Source organism: Petromyzon marinus, assembly GCF_048934315.1.
Source record: "Petromyzon marinus isolate PM22_M1 ecotype Great Lakes invasive population chromosome 80 unlocalized genomic scaffold, UKy_Petmar_22M1.pri1.0 chr80_unloc.4, whole genome shotgun sequence".
Lineage (NCBI taxonomy): Eukaryota > Metazoa > Chordata > Hyperoartia > Petromyzontiformes > Petromyzontidae > Petromyzon > Petromyzon marinus.
The window spans coordinates 551,054-570,930 of record NW_027422632.1 but is presented as its reverse complement, the minus strand read 5'-3'; the positions used below and the strand labels follow the sequence as shown (position 1 = coordinate 570,930).

General features: G+C 47.2%; 1 protein-coding gene across 1 annotated transcript in view; it reads left to right on the top strand.

The window, feature by feature from the left end:
- Positions 1-19,877, top strand: part of LOC142908373 (dynein axonemal heavy chain 1-like) — a gene marked incomplete at its 3' end in the record, with an annotated part of 159,001 nt that overhangs the window by 12,810 nt on the left and 126,314 nt on the right. The window contains 2 exon segments of the mRNA XM_076058943.1: positions 5,177-5,712; positions 17,470-17,620. Of these exon segments, the coding sequence (XP_075915058.1) occupies positions 5,177-5,712; positions 17,470-17,620 (687 nt within the window).

Genomic DNA, 19,877 nt, shown 5'->3' with positions numbered 1-19,877 from the left:
GGCACAGTAGGGGGCACAGGTGGTGCATCAGCCAGTCATCTCAGTCAGTCGACCCGTGGCACCTGGGTCTGCCCAGTGACCTCCTGCCAGCGGGCGTTCGACACTTCACGTGGCCTCACGGTGCACATAGCCTGGCACAAGCGTCGTGGTGACGTCACCGCCACTTAGTGGCGAATGGCGGTTGTTGTTGTGTCTGTGTGTGTGTAAGTGTGTGTAAGTGTGTGTGTCTGTGTGTGTGTAAGTGTGTGTGTGTCTGTGTGTGCGTCAAGTGTGTGTGTCTGTGTGTGTGTAAGTGTGTGTGTCTGTGTGTGTGTAAGTGTGTGTGTGTCTGTGTCTGTGTGTGTGTGTCTGTGTCTGTGTGTGTGTGTAAGTGTGTGTGTCTGTGTGTGTGTAAGTGTGTGTGTCTGTGTGTGTGTCAAGTGTGTGTGTCTGTGTGTGTGTCAAGTGTGTGTGTCTGTGTGTGTGTAAGTGTGTGTGTCTGTGTGTGTGTAAGTGTGTGTGTCTGTGTGTGTGTCTGTGTGTGTGTCTGTGTGTGTGTAAGTGTGTGTGTCTGTGTGTGTGTAAGTGTGTGTGTCTGTGTGTGTGTAAGTGTGTGTGTCTGTGTGTGTGTAAGTGTGTGTGTCTGTGTGTGTGTAAGTGTGTGTGTCTGTGTGTGTGTAAGTGTGTGTGTGTCTGTGTGTGTGTAAGTGTGTGTGTGTCTGTGTGTGTAAGTGTGTGTGTCTGTGTGTGTGTAAGTGTGTGTGTCTGTGTGTGTGTAAGTGTGTGTGTCTGTGTGTGTATAAGTGTGTGTGTCTGTGTGTGTGTAAGTGTGTGTGTCTGTGTGTGTGTAAGTGTGTGTGTCAAGGGACGGCTCCCTATTGCTCAACCACGTTATGTATGCTGATGATTTGGTAATAGCTGCTCATTCAGAGGAGGAGTTCGAGACGCTGCTGCTGATACTGGAGCGTGCCACTAAGAGGTGGGGCCTTACCATCAGGCCCACCAAAACTAAGCACCTGCCTGGGTATTTTGTACCATCGGACACTCCACCCCCACAACTCCCAATCGGTGATGGGGCAGTTGTGGAGAGAGTGGAGAGTTTCCCATACCTGGGCAGTGTGCTTATGACCGGCTCCAGTTTAACAGCAGAGGTCTCGCTCCGAATCAGTCGAGCGGCAATATCTTTTCATCGGTTGCGTAACGCTGTGTGGAAGCTACCTGGTCTGTCGCTCCGCACTAAGCTTCGGGTCTTCTCGGCCACGGTCATTCCCTCCCTTCTCTACGCTTGCGAAACGTGGACCCCCCTAATGGAACATCTTCGCCGGTTAGAAACATTTAGGCTGGCCTGCCTACGATCCATCCTGGGTTTAACCAGACTGGATTGTGTGAGGAGCTCACAAATCCTTGAAAGATCTGGGCAGGGTCCCATCGGTGAGCTCCTCCGGCAGGCAAGGCTGCGATGGCTGGGTCATGTAGCCCGCATGCCCAGCCACCGCATGCCGAAACAGCTTTTGTTTGGCCGGATTGAGGGGGCTAAGCGGGCGCGGCACGGGCTAGAGAAGAGATGGAGTGATGTGGTACAGGAGGACGTGGAGCTGAGTGGACTTGCCGATGACTGGTACCAGCGGTGTCAAGAGCGGCCTCTGTGGAGGAGGCTCGTGAAGGATGCTACTGGGCAGTTGGAGGCAGTCGCCCTCCAACAACAACGGAGGGCGGAGGAGCGACGCTCACAACAGCGAGCGGAGCGCCGGGTGGCTAAAGCACAGCAGGTTGGCACAGTAGGGGGCACAGGTGGTGCATCAGCCAGTCATCTCAGTCAGTCGACCCGTGGCACCTGGGTCTGCCCCGTGACCTCCTGCCAGCGGGCGTTCGACACTTCACGTGGCCTCAGGGTGCACATAGCCTGGCACAAGCGTCGTGGTGACGTCACCGCCACTTAGTGGCGAATGGCGGTTGTTGTGTTGTTGTTGTGTCTGTGTGTGTAAGTGTGTGTGTCTGTGTAAGTGTGTGTGTGTGTGTGTCTGTGTGTGTGTCTGTGTGTGTGTAAGTGTGTGTGTGTGTGTAAGTGTGTGTGTCTGTGTGTGTGTCTGTGTGTGTGTGTCTGTGTGTGTGTCTGTGTGTGTGTCTGTGTGTGTGTAAGTGTGTGTGTCTGTGTGTGTGTAAGTGTGTGTGTCTGTGTGTGTGTAAGTGTGTGTGTGTCTGTGTGTAAGTGTGTGTGTCTGTGTGTGTGTGTGTCCGTGTGTGTGTGTCTGTGTCTGTGTGTGTGTGTAAGTGTGTGTGTGTCTGTGTGTGTGTGTGTGTCTGTGTGTGTGTAAGTGTGTGTGTCTGTGTGTGTGTCTGTGTGTGTGTAAGTGTGTGTGTCTGTGTGTGTGTCAAGTGTGTGTGTCTGTGTGTGTGTAAGTGTGTGTGTGTGTCAAGTGTGTGTGTCTGTGTGTGTGTGTGTGTCTGTGTGTGTGTAAGTGTGTGTGTCTGTGTGTGTGTAAGTGTGTGTGTCTGTGTGTGTGTGTCTGTGTGTGTGTAAGTGTGTGTGTCTGTGTGTGTGTAAGTGTGTGTGTCTGTGTGTGTGTAAGTGTGTGTGTCTGTGTGTGTGTAAGTGTGTGTGTCTGTGTGTGTGTCTGTGTGTGTGTCAAGTGTGTGTGTGTAAGTGTGTGTGTCTGTGTGTGTGTAAGTGTGTGTGTCTGTGTGTGTGTCTGTGTGTGTGTCTGTGTGTGTGTCTGTGTGTGTGTCAAAGTGTGTGTGTCTGTGTGTGTGTCAAGTGTGTGTGTCTGTGTGTGTGTAAGTGTGTGTGTCTGTGTGGAGAGGCTTGCAGAGCCCCAATGCGGTTTCAGGAAAGGGCGGTCCTACACAGATGCCATATTTTCTGTCAGTTTGCTACAGCAGAGGTTTAGGGAATTCCAACAAGACCTACATCTCTGCTTTATTGACCTGGTCAAGGCCTATGATACCATCAGTAGGCCTGGGCTCTGGGTCGTTCTTCATGCTTTTGGAGTACCTGACCCTCTGCTCACGATCATTAAGGACCTTCATGGTTGTGAGCGGGCCCGGGTAAAACTACGTGGCCGGGAGTCAGAGCCATTCCCTGTACACCTTGGGGTGCGACAGGGATGTCCTCTGGCTCCCACATTATTTAACATCTATTTTGACCACGTAGTTCGTGAAGCCTTCAATAGCTGTCCCGGGGGAATCTCCATATGGTACAGATATAATGGGAGGCTAATCGATGCCCGGGTGCGGTCAAGGGATGGCTCCCTATTGCTCAACCACGTTATGTATGCTGATGATTTGGTAATAGCTGCTCAGTCAGAGGAGGAGTTGGAGACGCTGCTGCTGAGACTGGAGCGTGCCACTAAGAGGTGAGGCCTTACCATCAGCCCCACCAAAACGAAGCACCTGCCTGAGTATTTTGTACCATCGGACACTCCACCCCCACAACTCCCAATCGGTGATGGGGCAGTTGTGGAGAGAGTGGAGAGTTTCCCATACCTGGGCAGTGTGCTTATGACCCGCTCCAGTTTAACAGCAGAGGTCTCACTCCGAATCAGTCGAGCGGCAATATCTTTTCATCGGTTGCGTAACGCTGTGTGGAAGCTACCTGGTCTGTCGCTCCGCACTAAGCTTCAGGTCTTCTCGGCCACGGTCATTCCCTCCCTTCTCTACGCTTGCGAAACGTGGACCCCCTTAATGGAGCATCTTCGCCGGTTGGAAACATTTAGGCTGGCCTGCCTACGATCTATCCTGGGGTTAACCAGGCTGGATTGTGTGAGGAGCTCACAAATCCTTGAAAGATCTGGGCAAGGTCCCATCGGTGAGCTCCTCCGGCGGGCAAGGCTGCGATGGCTGGGTCATGTTGCCCGCATGCCCAGCCACCGCATGCCGAAACAGCTTTTGTTCGGCCGGATTTATGGGGCTAAACGGGCGCGGCATGGGCTGGAGAAGAGAAGGGCTGATACAACAGGCTGAGTGAACTTGCCGATGACTGGTACCAGCGGTGTCAAGATCGGCCTCTGTGGAGGAGGCTCGTGAAGGATGCTACTGGGCAGTCGGAGGCAGTCGCCCTCCAGCAACAACGGAGGGCAGAGGAGCGACGCTCACAACAACGAGCGGAGCGCGGGTGGCTAAAGCACAGCAGGTTGGCACATTAGGGGGCACAGGTGGTGCATCGGCCAGTCATCTCAGTCAGTCGACCCGTGGCACCTGGGTCTGCCCCGTGACCTCCTGCCAGCGGGCGTTCGACACTTCACGTGGCCTCAGGGTGCACATGGCCTGGCACAAGCGTCGTGGTGACGTCACCGCCACTTAGTGGCGAATAGCGGTTGTTGTTGTTGTGGATGTGTGTCTGTGTGCGTGTGTAAGTGTTTGTGTAAGTGTTTGTGTGTGTTCCTCCTCCCCACTCCTCCTCCACCCTCCCCCTCCCCGCCCACTCCCCATCAGGGTCGGGGTCAAACCCACGACCTCCTGCGTACCAGGCACAGTTAATATCTTCATCATTAGACCCCCTTTGCCAGTGGAGCAATCAGTTTCAAGGACAATGCCAATATATTATCATAGTATGTTTTTCTGTTTGCATTTTGACTGCAGGTTTCAATTTTGTTGCCAGAAAAAAGGGGAAAAACCCTACTATTATTAGTTAATATCTTGGCACTGCGAGAATGCAACTGGCGCTAGGGATCAACGTTCACGACCTCCTGTATACCAGGCGAGGTCGTTAACATTTCCTAGCACATGCAAATGTACAGCAGCAGGGTGTCGTCAGGGTAAGGCTCGAACCCACGACCTCCTGTAGACCAAGCGAGGTAGTCAACATCTCCTATCCACTGTGAATACACAACAGGGTCGGGATGTAGCACACGACCTCCTGTGTACCAGGCGAGGTAGTTAACATCTCCCTGCCACCGTGATGATCATGAGAAAGAGAGACGCAGGCTCCAAATGTACAGCCATTGCCGTCGTCAGGGTCAGGATCGAATCCACGACCTCCTGCGTACCGGGCGAGGGAGTCAACATCTCCCTCTCCTCCCCCATCGTCAGGGTCGGGATCAAATCCACGGCCTCCTGTGTACCAGGCGAGGTAGTCAACATCTCCCTCTCCTCCCCCATTGTCAGTGGTCGGGATCGAATCCACGACCTCCTGAGTACCGGGCGAGGGAGTCAACATCTCCCTCTCCTCCCCCATCCTCCCCATCCTCCTCCCCCCCAGGTGCAGCTCTTCCTGTGCGACTCGTGGCTGCCGTCGCTGGCCCAGTCCCTGCGCGCCGCCCTGCTGGCCGGTGGCGCCGGTGGCGCCGGTGGTGCCACCGGCGCCGGCGCCGCCCCGACGCTGGACCCCGGCGAGCGCCGCTGGTCCTCGTACCGCCGCTCCAAGCTGCGCCGCCTGCTGGAGGCCGTGCGCCTGCGCACGGAGCACGCCCTGCGGGGCCTGGCCCTGCACTCGGCCGGCGCCTTCGCGCGGACGCTGCAAGACGCCTGCCAGGGTGGTGCCGGCGGTGGTGGTGGTGGTGGTGCCGGTGGTGGTGGTGGTGGTGGTGCCGGTGGTGGTGCCGGTGGTGGTGGTGGTGGTGGTGGTGGTGCCGGTGGTGGTGGTGGTGGTGGTGCCGGTGGTGGTGCCGGTGGTGGTGGTGGTGCCGGCGCGAGCGACGGTCCCCGTGCCGGTGCTGACGTTGCCGAGGTCACCGGTGCGGAGGAGGCACCGGGCACGTTGGTGTGGGGTCCGGATCTCATCAACAGCCCCTACAAGTGAGGCGGTCTGCCTGCCTGCATCACCGCCATCGCCGCCACCACCACCACCATCACCGCCACCACCACCATCACTGCCACCATCACCACCATCACCATCATCACCATCATCACCGCCACCACCACCATCACCACCATCACCATCATCACCGCCACCACCACCATCACCACCACCACCATCACCACCATCACCATCATCACCGCCACCATCATCACCATCACCATCACCACCACCATCACCACCACCATCACCTACACCATCATCATCATCACCACCACCACCACCACCATCATCATCATCACCACCACCACCACCATCATCACCACCACCACCACCATCACCACCACCATCACCTACACCATCATCATCATCACCACCACCATCATCATCATCACCACCACCACCACCATCACCACCACCATCACCTACACCATCATCATCATCACCACCACCACCACCATCATCACCACCACCACCACCACCATCACCTACACCATCATCATCATCACCACCACCACCACCACCATCATCATCATCACCACCACCACCACCACCATCACCTACACCACCACCATCACCACCACCACCACCATCACCACCACCATCACCTACACCATCATCATCACCACCACCACCACCACCATCATCATCATCACCACCACCACCACCACCATCACCACCACCATCACCTACACCACCACCATCACCACCACCACCACCATCACCACCACCATCACCTACATCATCATCATCACCACCACCACCGCCACCATCACCACCGCCACCGCCACTGCCACCACCACCATCACTGCCACCATCACCACCACCATCACCACCATCACCACCATCACCATCATCACCGCCACCACCACCATCACCTACACCATCATCATCATCACCACCACCATCATCATCACCACCACCACCATCACCACCACCATCACCACCACCACCACCACCATCACCACCACCACCATCTCCACCACCACCATCACCACCATCACCATCTCCACCACCACCATCACCACCATCACCACCACCACCATCTCCACCACCATGTCTTGTCACTTCCTGCTTACCCGCTCGCTCCCTCCCTCCCTCGCTCGCTCACTCAACCACTCACCCGCTCACTCACTCACCCACTCACTCACTCACTTGCTCACCCGCTCGCTCACTCACTCACCCACTCACTCACTCACTCACCCGCTCACTCACTCACCCAATCACTCACTCACCCACTCACTCACTCACCCACTCACTCACTTGCTCACTCACCCACCCAATCGCTCACTCGCTCACCTACTCACTCGCTCGCTCACTCACCCACTCACTCACCCACTCACTCGCCCACTGCATAGTACTTCTACTATATAGTACTACTACTTTATCATAGTAGTGTAACTCGTGTAGTCAGCCTGGTGGTCCACCACTATAGTGTATAGTTAGCCTGGTGGTCCACCACCATAGTGTGTAGTCATCCTGGTGGTCCACCACCACTTAGTGTGTAGTTAGCCTGGTGGTCCACCACCATAGTGTGTAGTCAGCCTGGTGGTCCACCACCATAGTGTGTAGTCAGCCTGGTGGTCCACCACCATAGTGTGTAGTCAGCCTGGTGGTCCACCACTTAGTGTTTAGTCAGCCTGGTGGTCCACCACCATAGGGTGTAGTTAGCCTGGTGGTCCACCACTTAGTGTGTAGTCAGCCTGGTGGTCCACCACCATAGTGTGTAGTCAGCCTGGTGGTCCACCACTTAGTGTGTAGTTAGCCTGGTGGTCCACCACTTAGTGTGTAGTCAGCCTGGTGGTCCACCACTTAGTGTATAGTGAGCCTGGTGGTCCACCACTATAGGGTGTAGTCAGCCTGGTGGTCCACCACCATAGTGTGTAGTCAGCCTGGTGGTCCACCACCATAGTGTGTAGTTAACCTGGTGGTCCACCACTTAGTGTGTAGTTAGCCTGGTGGTCCACCACCATAGTGTGTAGTTAGCCTGGTGGTCCACCACTATAGTGTGTAGTCAGCCTGGTGGTCCACCACCAGAGTGTGTAGTCAGCCTGGTGGTCCACCACCATAGTGTGTAGTCAGCCTGGTGGTCCACCACTATAGTGTGTAGTTAGCCTGATGGTCCACCACCATAGGGTGTAGTCAGCCTGGTGGTCCACCACCATAGTGTGTAGTCAGCCTGGTGGTCCACCACTATAGTGTGTAGTCAGCCTGGTGGTCCACCACCATAGTGTGTAGTCAGCCTGGTGGTCCACCACTTAGTGTGTAGTCAGCCTGGTGGTCCACCACCATAGTGTGTAGTCAGCCTGGTGGTCCACCACCATAGTGTGTAGTCAGCCTGGTGGTCCACCACTTAGTGTGTAGTCAGCCTGGTGGTCCACCACTATAGTGTGTAGTCAGCCTGGTGGTCCACCACCATAGTGTGTAGTCAGCCTGGTGGTCCACCACTATAGTGTGTAGTCAGCCTGGTGGTCCACCACTATAGGGTGTAGTTAGCCTGGTGGTCCACCACTATAGTGTGTAGTCAGCCTGGTGGTCCACCACTATAGTGTGTGGTCAGCCTGGTGGTCCACCACTATAGTGTGTAATTAGCCTGGTGGTCCACCACTATAGTGTGTAGTCAGCCTGGTGGTCCACCACCATAGGGTGTAGTCAGCCTGGTGGTCCACCACTATAGTGTGTAGTCAGCCTGGTGGTCCACCACCATAGTGTGTGGTCAGCCTGGTGGTCCACCACTATAGTGTGTAGTCAGCCTGGTGGTCCACCACCATAGTGTGTAGTCAGCCTGGTGGTCCACCACTATAGTGTGTAGTCAGCCTGGTGGTCCACCACTATAGTGTGTAGTCAGCCTGGTGGTCCACCACTTAGTGTGTAGTCAGCCTGGTGGTCCACCACTATAGGGTGTAGTTAGCCTGGTTGTCCACCACCATAGTGTGTAGTTAGCCTGGTGGTCCACCACTGTAGTGTGTAGTCAGCCTGGTTGTCCACCACCATAGTGTGTAGTCAGCCTGGTTGTCCACCGCTATAGTGTGTAGTCAGCCTGGTTGTCCACCGCTATAGTGTGTAGTTAGCCTGGTGGTCCACCACCATAGTGTGTAGTCAGCCTGGTGGTCCACCACCATAGTGTGTAGTCAGCCTGGTGGTCCACCACCATAGTGTATAGTCAGCCTGGTGGTCCACCACCATAGGGTGTAGTCAGCCTGGTGGTCCACCACCATAGTGTGTAGTTAGCCTGGTGGTCCACCACTTAGTGTATAGTCAGCCTGGTGGTCCACCACTATAGTGTGTAGTCAGCCTGGTGGTCCACCACCATAGTGTGTAGTCAGCCTGGTTGTCCACCACTATAGTGTGTAGTCAGCCTGGTGGTCCACCACCATAGTGTGTAGTCAGCCTGGTTGTCCACCGCTATAGTGTGTAGTTAGCCTGGTGGTCCACCACCATACTGTGTAGTTAGCCTGGTGGTTCAAAGAGTTCGTCTGCGACTTAGTTGAGTCTACTACAGTAGTAGTCCTATATAGCAGTAGTACCTTGTAGCAGTAGTACTATATAGGAGTACTATATAGTAGTAATATACAGTAGTAGTACTATATAGTACTACTATATAGTATATAGTAGTACTATATAGTAGTACTATCTAGTAGTAGTAGTACTATATAGTAGTACTATATAGTAGTAGTACTATCTTCTTTGGTTCTTTCGGTGAAGTCACGTAGAATGAGAATAAAATAATAAATTGATAAAATAAAATAACACATGAAAATTCTCACGACGTTTCGGCCACAACACAAGTGGCCTTCATCAGGTGAAGGGACGAGACTGTCTGGAGGACAGCGCTGGAGCGAACGAAGCCAAGCTCAGACCGCGACCTTTAAGCTGTGTGAGAAGAAATTAAGGTGCCTTGACAAAGGAATTAGCATAAAAAAATTGCATTTAATTGGCGGACTTAGCATGATGAACGGTGTAGAGGGGTTGAACATGTGCAGACCGGCGAGGCGGGGAGGGGGAGTTTACATATTGATGGTGTGAAAAGGGAATTTAAGCAGCTGCGAAAGTTTGGGATACCACTACTTGAAAAAAAATGTACTGTACCATTGAAAATTAGTTTATTGTTTGGTTCGGAGAATTTAGCATTGAAATAGCTGAGTGATTAGCTTGTGACTGGTCACAGAAATGGCTATGTTAAAGTCAAAGCCTACACATCCACAGAGGCACCTAGTACAAATCAAACAGGAGAATTTAGCATTGAAATAACTGAGTGATTAGCTTGTGACTGGTCACAGAAATGGCTATGTTAAAGTCAAAGCCTACACATCCACAGAGGCACCTAGTATAAATCAAACAGGAGAATTTAGCATTGAAATAACTGAGGGATTAGCTTGTGACTGGTCATAGAAATAGCTATGTTAAAGTCAAAGCCTACACATCCACAGAGGCACCTAGTACAAATCAAACAGGAGAATTTAGCATTGAAATAGCTGAGTGATTAGCTTGTGACTGGTCACAGAAATGGCTATGTTAAAGTCAAAGCCTACACATCCACAGAGGCACCTAGTATAAATCAAACAGGAGAATTTAGCATTGAAATAGCTGAGTGATTAGCTTGTGACTGGTCACAGAAATGGCTATGTTAAAGTCAAAGCCTACACATCCACAGAGGCACCTAGTATAAATCAAACAGGAGAATTTAGCATTGAAATAACTGAGGGATTAGCTTGTGACTGGTCATAGAAATAGCTATGTTAAAGTCAAAGCCTAAACATCCACAGAGGCACCTAGTACAAATCAAACAGGAGAATTTAGCATTGAAATAGCTGAGTGATTAGCTTGTGACTGGTCACAGAAATGGCTATGTTAAAGTCAAAGCCTACACATCCACAGAGGCACCTGGTACAAATCAAACAGGAGAATTTAGCATTGAAATAACTGAGGGATTAGCTTGTGACTGGTCATAGAAATAGCTATGTTAAAGTCAAAGCCTACACATCCACAGAGGCACCTAGTACAAATCAAACAGGAGAATTTAGCATTGAAATAACTGAGGGATTAGCTTGTGACTGGTCATAGAAATAGCTATGTTAAAGTCAAAGCCTACACATCCACAGAGGCACCTAGTACAAATCAAACAGGAGAATTTAGTCGAGTTGTTGCAGCCCCTTTGGTGTCCATGTACTAGGTGCCTCTGTGGATGTGTATGCTTTGACTTTAACATAGCTATTTCTATGACCAGTCACAAGCTAATCCCTCAGTTATTTCAATGCTAAATTCTCCTGTTTGATTTGTACTAGGTGCCTCTGTGGATGTGTATGCTTTGACTTTAACATAGCTATTTCTATGACCAGTCACAAGCTAATCCCTCAGTTATTTCAATGCTAAATTATCCTGTTTGATTTATACTAGGTGCCTCTGTGGATGTGTAGGCTTTGACTTTAACATAGCCATTTCTGTGACCAGTCACAAGCTAATTACTCAGCTATTTCAATGCTAAATTCTCCTGTTTGATTTGTGCTAGGTGCCTCTGTGGATGTGTAGGCTTTGACTTTAACATAGCCATTTCTGTGACCAGTCACATGCTAATCACTCAGCTATTTCAATGCTAAATTCTCCTGTTTGATTTGTACTAGGTGCCTCTGTAGATGTGTAGGCTTTGACTTTAACATAGCTATTTCTATGACCAGTCACAAGCTAATCCCTCAGTTATTTCAATGCTAAATTATCCTGTTTGATTTGTACTAGGTGCCTCTGTGGATGTGTAGGCTTTGACTTTAACATAGCTATTTCTATGACCAGTCACAAGCTAATCCCTCAGTTATTTCAATGCTAAATTCTCCTGTTTGATTTGTACTAGGTGCCTCTGTGGATGTGTAGGCTTTGACTTTAACATAGCCATTTCTGTGACCAGTCACAAGCTAATCACTCAGCTATTTCAATGCTAAATTCTCCTGTTTGATTTGTGCTAGGTGCCTCTGTGGATGTGTAGGCTTTGACTTTAACATAGCCATTTCTGTGACCAGTCACAAGCTAATCACTCAGTTATTTCAATGCTAAATTATCCTGTTTGATTTGTACTAGGTGCCTCTGTGGATGTGTAGGCTTTGACTTTAACATAGCCATTTCTGTGACCAGTCACATGCTAATCACTCAGCTATTTCAATGCTAAATTCTCCTGTTTGATTTGTACTAGGTGCCTCTGTAGATGTGTAGGCTTTGACTTTAACATAGCTATTTCTATGACCAGTCACAAGCTAATCCCTCAGTTATTTCAATGCTAAATTCTCCTGTTTGATTTGTACTAGGTGCCTCTGTGGATGTGTAGGCTTTGACTTTAACATAGCTATTTCTATGACCAGTCACAAGCTAATCCCTCAGTTATTTCAATGCTAAATTCTCCTGTTTGATTTGTACTAGGTGCCTCTGTGGATGTGTAGGCTTTGTCTTTAACATAGCCATTTCTGTGACCAGTCACAAGCTAATCACTCAGCTATTTCAATGCTAAATTCTCCTGTTTGATTTGTGCTAGGTGCCTCTGTGGATGTGTAGGCTTTGACTTTAACATAGCCATTTCTGTGACCAGTCACAAGCTAATCACTCAGCTATTTCAATGCTAAATTCTCCTGTTTGATTTGTGCTAGGTGCCTCTGTGGATGTGTAGGCTTTGACTTTAACATAGCCATTTCTGTGACCAGTCACAAGCTAATCACTCAGCTATTTCAATGCTAAATTCTCCTGTTTGATTTGTGCTAGGTGCCTCTGTGGATGTGTAGGCTTTGACTTTAACATAGCCATTTCTGTGACCAGTCACAAGCTAATCACTCAGCTATTTCAATGCTAAATTCTCCGAACCAAACATTAAACTAATTTTCAATGGTACAGTATATTTTTTTTCAAGTAGTGGTATCCCAAACTTTCGCAGCTGCTTAAATTCCCTTTTCACACCATCAATATGTAAACTCCCCCTCCCCGCCTCGCCGGTCTGCACATGTTCAACCCCTCTACACCGTTCATCATGCTAAGTCTGCCAATTGAATGCTAATTTTTATGCTAATTCCTTTGTCAAGGCGCTCTGTTTCCTTCTCACACAGCTTAAAGGTCGCGGTCTGAGCTTGGCTTCGTTCGCTCCAGCGCTGTCCTCCAGACAGTCTGGTTCCTTCACCTGATGAAGGCCACTTGTGTTGTGGCCGAAACGTCGTGAGAATTTTATTGTGTTATTTTATTATTTTATTCTCATTCTACGTGACTTTACCTATATAGTAGTAATTTACAGTAGTAGTGCTATATAGTGGTACTGTATAGTAGTATTAAATAGTAGTAGTGTGTAGTGTATCAGTGTGTGTGTGTCATTGTGTAGTACTATATAGTAGTAGTAGTAGTATATAGTAGTAGTGTGTAGTGTATCAGTGTGTGTGTGTCATTGTGTAGTACTATATAGTAGTATATAGTAGTAGTGTGTAGTGTATCAGTGTGTGTGTGTCATTGTGTAGTACTATATAGTAGTAGTATATAGTAGTAGTGTGTAGTGTGTAGTGTATCAGTATGTGTGTGTGTCATTGTGTAGTACTATATAGTAGTACTATATAGTATATAGTAGTAGTGTGTAGTGTATCAGTGTGTGTGTGTCATTGTGTAGTACTATATAGTAGTAGTATATAGTAGTAGTGTGTAGTGTATCAGTGTGTGTGTGTCATTGTGTAGTACTATATAGTAGTGGTAGTAGTATATAGTAGTAGTATGTAGTGTATAGTAGTGGTGTGTAGTGTATCAGTGTGTGTGTGTCATTGTGTAGTACTATATAGTAGTAGTAGTATATAGTATATAGTAGTAGTGTGTAGTGTATCAGTGTGTGTGTGTCATTGTGTAGTACTATATAGTAGTATATAGTATATAGTAGTGGTGTGTAGTGTATCAGTGTGTGTGTCATTGTGTAGTACTATATAGTAGTAGTAGTATATAGTATATAGTAGTAGTGTGTAGTGTATCAGTGTGTGTGTGGCATTGTGTAGTACTATATAGTAGTAGTATATAGTAGTAGTGTGTAGTGTATCAGTGTGTGTGTGTGTCATTGTGTAGTACTATATAGTAGTATATAGTAGTAGTGTGTAGTGTATCAGTGTGTGTGTGTCATTGTGTAGTACTATATAGTGGTAGTATATAGTAGTAGTGTATAGTGTATCAGTGTGTGTGTGTCATTGTGTAGTACTATATAGTAGTAGTATATAGTAGTAGTGTGCAGTGTATCAGTGTGTGTGTGTCATTGTGTAGTACTATATAGTAGTATATAGTAGTAGTGTGTAGTGTGTAGTGTATCAGTGTGTGTGTCATTGTGTAGTACTATATAGTAGTGGTAGTATATAGTAGTAGTGTGTAGTGTATCAGTGTGTGTGTGTCATTGTGTAGTACTATATAGTAGTAGTATATACTATATAGTAGTAGTATATAGTAGTATATAGTAGTAGTATATAGTAGTAGTGTGTAGTGTATCAGTGTGTGTGTGTCATTGTGTAGTACTATATAGTAGTGGTATATAGTATATAGTAGTAGTGTATAGTGTATCAGTGTGTGTGTGTCATTGTGTAGTACTATATAGTAGTAGTAGTATATAGTAGTAGTGTGTAGTGTATCAGTGTGTGTGTGTCATTGTGTAGTACTATATACTAGTAGTATATAGTATATAGTAGTAGTGTGTAGTGTATCAGTGTGTGTGTGTCATTGTGTAATACTATATAGTAGTAGTATATAGTATATAGTAGTAGTGTGTAGTGTATCAGTGTGTGTGTGTCATTGTGTAGTACTATATAGTAGTATATAGTAGTAGTGTGTAGTGTATCAGTGTGTGTGTGTCATTGTGTAGTACTATATAGTAGTAGTATATAGTAAATAGTAGTAGTGTGTAGTGTATCAGTGTGTGTGTGTCATTGTGTAGTACTATATAGTAGTGGTATATAGTATATAGTAGTAGTGTGTAGTGTATCAGTGTGTGTGTGTCATTGTGTAGTACTATATAGTAGTACTATATAGTATATAGTAGTAGTGTGTAGTGTATCAGTGTGTGTGTGTCATTGTGTAGTACTATATAGTAGTATATAGTAGTAGTGTGTAGTGTATCAGTGTGTGTGTGTCATTGTGTAGTACTATATAGTAGTAGTATATAGTATATAGTAGTAGTGTGTAGTGTATCAGTGTGTGTGTGTCATTGTGTAGTACTATATAGTAGTAGTACTATATAGTAGTAGTGTGTAGTGTATCAGTGTGTGTGTGTCATTGTGTAGTACTATATAGTAGTAGTATATAGTAGTAGTGTGTAGTGTATCAGTATGTGTGTGTGTAGTGTATCAGTATGTGTGTGTCATTGTGTAGTACTATATAGTAGTAGTATATAGTAGTAGTGTGTAGTGTATCAGTGTGTGTGTGTCATTGTGTAGTACTATATAGTAGTAGTACTATATAGTAGTAGTGTGTAGTGTATCAGTGTGTATGTGTCATTGTGTAGTACTATATAGTAGTAGTATATAGTATATAGTAGTAGTGTGTAGTGTATCAGTGTGTGTGTGTCATTGTGTAGTACTATATAGTAGTAGTACTATATAGTAGTAGTGTGTAGTGTATCAGTGTGTGTGTGTCATTGTGTAGTACTATATAGTAGTGGTATATAGTATATAGTAGTAGTGTGTAGTGTATCAGTGTGTGTGTGTCATTGTGTAGTACTATATAGTAGTACTATATAGTATATAGTAGTAGTGTGTAGTGTATCAGTGTGTGTGTGTCATTGTGTAGTACTATATAGTAGTAGTATATAGTATATAGTAGTAGTGTGTAGTGTATCAGTGTGTGTGTGTCATTGTGTAGTACTATATAGTAGTAGTATATAGTATATAGTAGTAGTGTGTAGTGTATCAGTGTGTGTGTGTCATTGTGTAGTACTATATAGTAGTAGTAGTGTATAGTATATAGTAGTAGTGTGTAGTGTATCAGTGTGTGTGTGTGTGGCATTGTGTAGTACTATATAGTAGTAGTATATAGTATATTGTAGTAGTGTGTAGTGTATCAGTGTGTGTGTGTGGCATTGTGTAGTACTATATAGTAGTATATAGTAGTAGTATATAGTAGTAGTGTGTAGTGTATCAGTGTGTGTGTGTCATTGTGTAGTACTATATAGTTGTAGTAGTATATAGTAGTAGTGTGTAGTGTATCAGTGTGTGTGTGTCATTGTGTAGTACTATATAGTAGTAGTAGTATATAGTATATAGTAGTAGTGTGTAGTGTATCAGTGTGTGTGTGTCATTGTGTAGTACTATATAGTAGTGGTATATAGTATATAGTAGTAGTAGTATATAGTAGTAGTGTGTAGTGTATCAGTGTGTGTGTGTCATTGTGTAGTACTATATAGTAGTACTATATAGTATATAGTAGTAGTGTGTAGTGTATCAGTGTGTGTGTGTGGCATTGTGTAGTACTATATAGTAGTAGTATATAGTAGTAGTGTGTAGTGTATCAGTGTGTGTGTGTCATTGTGTAGTACTATATAGTAGTAGTAGTGTATAGTATATAGTAGTGGTGTGTAGTGTATCAGTGTGTGTGTGTCATTGTGTAGTACTATATAGTAGTAGTATATAGTATATAGTAGTAGTGTGTAGTGTGTCAGTGTGTGTGTGTCATTGTGTAGTACTATATAGTAGTAGTATATAGTATATAGTAGTAGTGTGTAGTGTATCAGTGTGTGTGTGTCATTGTGTAGTACTATATAGTAGTAGTAGTATATAGTAGTGGTGTGTAGTGTATCAGTGTGTGTGTGTCATTGTGTAGTACTATATAGTGGTAGTAGTATATAGTAGTAGTGTGTAGTGTATCAGTGTGTGTGTGTCATTGTGTAGTACTATATAGTAGTGGTATATAGTATATAGTAGTAGTAGTATATAGTAGTAGTGTGTAGTGTATCAGTGTGTGTGTGTCATTGTGTAGTACTATATAGTAGTGGTAGTATGTAGTATATAGTAGTAGTGTGTAGTGTATCAGTGTGTGTGTGTCATTGTGTAGTACTATATAGTAGTATATAGTATATAGTAGTGGTGTGTAGTGTATCAGTGTGTGTGTGTCATTGTGTAGTACTATATAGTAGTAGTAGTATATAGTATATAGTAGTGTGTAGTGTATCAGTGTGTGTGTGTCATTGTGTAGTACTATATAGTAGTAGTAGTATATAGTAGTAGTGTGTAGTGTATCAGTGTGTGTGTGTCATTGTGTAGTACTATATAGTAGTATATAGTAGTAGTGTGTAGTGTATCAGTATGTGTGTGTAGTGTATCAGTATGTGTGTGTAGTGTATCAGTATGTGTGTGTAGTGTATCAGTATGTGTGTGTAGTGTATCAGTATGTGTGTGTAGTGTATCAGTATGTGTGTGTAGTGTATCAGTATGTGTGTGTAGTGTATCAGTATGTGTGTGTAGTGTATCAGTATGTGTGTGTAGTGTATCAGTATGTGTGTGTAGTGTATCAGTGTGTGTGTGTAGTGTATCAGTATGTGTGTGTAGTGTATCAGTGTGTGTGTGTAGTGTATCAGTATGTGTGTGTAGTGTATCAGTATGTGTGTGTAGTGTATCAGTATGTGTGTGTAGTGTATCAGTATGTGTGTGTAGTGTATCAGTATGTGTGTGTAGTGTATCAGTATGTGTGTGTAGTGTATCAATATGTGTGTGTAGTGTATCAGTATGTGTGTGTAGTGTATCAGTATGTGTGTAGTGTATCAGTATGTGTGTGTGTGTCAGACCTAGGAGGGGCCCTCTGTTTGCTGTGGACCTGTCCATGGACTCTGCTGGGGTCCACTTCAGCACCCCGCTGGAGCTCTTTGAGCCGACCGTTGTGGAGCTGTTTGACAGCGGCATCCGTGCCACGCACAACGTGCCCCATCTGGAGAAGGTGTCCCTGTCTGTGTCTGTCTGTCTGTCTGTGTGTGTCTCTGTCTGTGTGTGTCTGTGTGTGTGTGTATGTGTATGTGTCTGTGTGTGTCTGTGTCTGTGTGTGTGTGTCTGTGTCTCTGTGTGTGTGTCTCTGTGTGTGTGTGTGTCTGTGTATGTGTCTGTGTGTGTGTCTGTGTGTGTTTGTGTGTGTGTGTGTCTGTTTGTGTTTGTGTGTCTGTGTGTTTGTGTGTGTCTGTGTGTGTGTCTGTGTGTGTGTCTGTGTCTGTCTGTGTGTGTCTGTGTGTGTGTTTGTGTCTGTGTATGTGTGTGTGTGTGTCTGTGCGTGTGTCTGTGTGTGTCTGTGTGTGTCTCTGTCTGTCTGGGTGTGTGTCTCTGTGTGTGTAGGTGTGTGTATGTGTCTGTCTGTCTGTGTGTGTCTGTGTGTGTGGGTGTGTGTGTGTCTGTCTGTGTGTGTGTGTTTGTGTCTGTCTGGGTGTGTGTGTCTGTGTATGTGTCTGTGTGTGTAGGTGTTTGTCTGTCTGTGTGTCTGCGTGTGTGTCTGTCTGTCTGTGTGTGTTTGTGTCTGTCTGTGTATGTGTGTCTCTCTGTCTGTCTGGGTGTGTGTGTCTGCGTGTGTGTCTGTCTGTGTGTGTTTGTGTCTGTCTGTGTGTGTGTCTCTGTCTGTCTGGGTGTGTGTGTGTCTGCGTGTGTGTCTGTCTGTGTGTGTTTGTCTCTCTGTCTGTCTGGGTGTGTGTGTGTGTTTGTGTCTGTCTGTGTATGTGTGTGTTTGTGTATGTCTGTGTATGTGTGTCTCTCTGTCTGTCTGGGTGTGTGTGTCTGTGTGTGTGTCTGTGTGTGTAGGTGTCTGTCTGTCTGTGTGTCTGTGTGTGTCTGTCTGTCTGTGTGGGTGTATGTGTCTGTGTATGTGTGTTTGTCTGTGCGAATGGGGAGCGGTAGTGTAGCGGTTAGCGCTACGCTGCGCTATGAACCTGGTGACCCGGGTTCAATTCCCGCTCACGGCCAACACCAATGACAATTATCTGAACTGGTCCCGGGCCTCCCCTAGGTCGACTCAGCCTCAAATGAGTACCTGGTGCGGTGTGTAAATATCGCCACTGGGGAGACAAAGGCGGTCGGGTGTGGTGCTGGCCACCCATCCCCTCGTGTACCATTCCGGCCTTCATAGGCGCTCGCTAACAGCACTTGCCCCTACAGTCTGTTAAGGCTACACGGGGAATATTTTTGTCTTTGTCTGTCTGTTTGTGGTCCGGCAAAAAGAACCCCCTACCGCCTCGTGGTGCCGGGTGGCAACGCTGTGGTGGGCAGTGGCGTGGGGGGAGGGCCAATTTAGATTGGCCTTTCCCCTCATGGCGTTTGTAACCACCACAGTGGCCACATGGGGGCTCTGGATGGGTGCGAGGGGCTGGTAACCCCTCCACCTACAATGAATTACCACAAAACCACGACTGAAAAATGTAATTAATAAGCTTGTGCCGGAGGCCCCGGGGGGACAGGCGTCTATGACGTCTCCTGGCCAAAGCCCATTTTGCGGAGCCAGGAGACTAAATCCTTACCCTCGGGGCTCCTCCAGATACAACGAAAAGCCACTTCGTGTGGCCACGCGGAATGTTCTAACGCTCACTGCGGAGGAGAGGCTGCCGCTCCTCTGTCGGGAGCTGGACCGCTACCGCCTGCATCTCTGTGGTATTCAGGAGATCCGGTGGACCGGCTCTGGCTCCTGCCACCGTGAGGGGTGGACAGTCCTCTACTCGGGGCAGCAGACTGCCAAACACCAGGGAGTGGCTATTCTGAACAAAATAATGAAGGGGGCGTGGGAGCGTGGCGGTGAGGTGTGAGAAGCTGTAAGCCCCAGGCTACTTTGGGCTCGCCTTCCCATCAACCAGAGGCGAGGAGTGGTGGTCGTGGTTACTTATGCCCCCCACTGAAGACAAACATCCGTGGAGGGATGCAGGCAAAGCCCATGAGTCAGATGCCTTCTATGACCTCCTGTCACAGGTGCTGGCTTAAGTGCCCCTCGGGATAGAGTCATCTTGTTGGGTGACTTCAATGCCCGAGTTGGTCATGATGCTAGCACCTGGTCTGGAGTGATTAGAGGGCATGGGCAGATCAGCTCAATAACAATGGTAGGAGGCTGCTAGATTTGTGTGCAGCCCATGGGCTTGTAATTACCAACACGCTGTTCCGGCATCGGCGCATCCACACAATATCATGGATGCATTCCGGGTCCAAGCAAGAACATCTGCTGGACTACATAG